Below are 2,153 nucleotides of genomic sequence, written 5' to 3' on the forward strand. Positions count from 1 at the left end.
CTGTGGTGAAGCAACGGAAAAATCATGGCCGTATGATTTTTCCTGATTGATTGCTTATGTTGTTATTTTCATAATTTGCCAAATTAATGTAAATGTTTGATGTTAAATTTTGATTCTGTAAATAAATGACCGCATTCATTTTGATGGGTCAAATATAAATGACGTCTCACGTTTGCATTTCCTTAAATTCAATGCACGTTTTATTCAGTCCAGAAAAATGAGGAATCCGTGTTAAATGATGAATATATCTGAGCATCTGTTCATCTACATCCTTAACTGGACCAGGTTTTATGCCCTGCATCCAAAAACAACATTGATGTAAATACAGTATTGAACTATAATTCATAAGCAGGAATAAAGAGTCATCAATATGTAGTTACCATTGTCCTCGGTTTATGCCACTTTTGTTCGGTGTCTGTGCAGCTTAGGACTGGAGGAACAGCTGGAAGCTTCAACTGGGAGTAGTGAGCCGTCTGGAAAAGCAGAGCTGCCACATGGCTGCACAGGACTGTACCTGCCACACAGGTGCACTGACATCCCTGAAACTCCACCGGCTTTGATTCCCTCAGCACCATCTGTGTACAATACCAAATATTTCAGAGACCAAAATGTACCAACTGTAAATGCTATTATAAAAAGACAACCGTAATTATCAAAGTCCTACTAGCTTCTTAAAACACAGCCCTGTAGAGAACATGTCGGGTGGTTTTGACTTACACTCAAACAGTGGGGCTTCTGGCTTTTCCTCATTGACTGGAAACACTCAGCCCTAACTGTGACTTCTCCTGCCTCCTTGTTTGAAACTAATATTTGGGTTAATCAGAAACATTGTACAGACAACACATGTTTACTCAACAATTTAGCAAGGTTAGCTACGTTAGCTGTGTTATATGTAGCCTGCATGAGGCAGTTAAGTGAACTGAAAAAAAAATACCGACTTACCTTCGTACTTATTTATGTAGTTGGACACATAAAGCTTGAATCCTTTGTCCTTTTTAGATGTGGGCGCTTTCGAGAAAGTCTGAATAATTCTGTAGACATCATTAACAGATATTGTTGGCAAGTCCTGCAGTGATCGAGTGAAAAACGCCATCACTAACACTGTGTTGACAGCAAACAGGAAGTGCGCAGCCCTTCTGAAAAATGCGGAAGTGCTAGAACGGAAGTCCGTGGCATATAGTCTATTAGGAGGGAGGAGATGGCCTTGAGGAGAGAGGAAGCAGATGTTCGCAGAGAGGAAGCAGCACAGCGAAGGCAGGAGGCTGAACAGAGTGCTGCTTTCAGTCAGGCACTCCTTGGGGTGCTGGAATCCATTGCCCGTTCCATGGCAAACAGACATGTTTAAAAATATTTAGAGTAGATCATAGTTGATCTATAGAAATGTAGATCCTGCAAGGTAAGCCCACAAATAGCCAAACGTAGCTTGTTAAGGTTGCATATATAATTAGTGTATAATTGTTTTTTTTTTGTACAGGTCTTTATTTCTAATAAAAGAAACATTTTCAAGTCTTGAGCTTCCATCTGATCATCAAAAGTGAAGTGCTTACAGTGTTTTTTTACGTCAATAGTGTAGATAAGTGAAGTAATTGTTTTTTACCTGTAACAATGCTGGTGAAGATTCTCAGTTATCCTTGACACGGCAAATCCCCCCAAAACAGATAAAAACAAAACCACAGGACTTTTTTTAAAACTCCAAAAAGTCCAGTATTTTTATTTATGTATTTTTTTTGGTTTTATCTGTAATGAGTACTGAAAAACGTAACCATAATACAGAATGTCCATGTGTTGTAAATGAACATTGCAGTGGAGTTAAAAAGGTGTAGGACTTGTGTAATCTACGTTTACAATCATCCTCATTCAGGAGGTTTTCAGTCATTGCATGTCAAACACCTCGGCCATGATGTCCATCCTGTGGATCCAGCAGCTTCTGCATCTTTTTCGCCCAAGGTCAAAAATTCTCTCCACGACTTTCACTGTGGTACAAAGGAGCACTAACTTAATATTACTAAACAGCACTTCAATCATGAAGATAATTTGCGACAGCTTAATTTAAAGAGTTGCGTGGTAAGCATAAGCTCTGAAAGAGTTGTTAAATATCAAATCAAATGTAGGTTATTATGTAATGTACGTAATATATATATATATATATATAT

At 38.4% G+C, this 2,153-nt stretch overlaps 1 protein-coding gene across 1 annotated transcript in view; it reads right to left on the reverse strand.

Annotated features, from left to right (window-relative positions):
- Positions 1–1,149, reverse strand: part of LOC119424074 — an 86,230-nt gene extending 85,081 nt beyond the window's left edge. Inside the window, exons 1-4 of the mRNA XM_037691544.1 lie at positions 943–1,149; positions 718–803; positions 381–575; positions 272–295 (exon numbers count right to left, since the gene is read on the reverse strand). Coding sequence (XP_037547472.1) covers positions 272–295; positions 381–575; positions 718–803; positions 943–1,093 — 456 coding nt within the window. The 5' untranslated portion in view covers positions 1,094–1,149. The remainder of the gene's footprint in view (positions 1–271; positions 296–380; positions 576–717; positions 804–942) is intronic.
- Between the last annotated feature and the right edge of the window lie 1,004 nt (positions 1,150–2,153).

Source organism: Nematolebias whitei, chromosome 17, assembly GCF_014905685.2.
Source record: "Nematolebias whitei isolate Nwh7 chromosome 17, NemWhi1, whole genome shotgun sequence".
Taxonomy (NCBI): domain Eukaryota; kingdom Metazoa; phylum Chordata; class Actinopteri; order Cyprinodontiformes; family Rivulidae; genus Nematolebias; species Nematolebias whitei.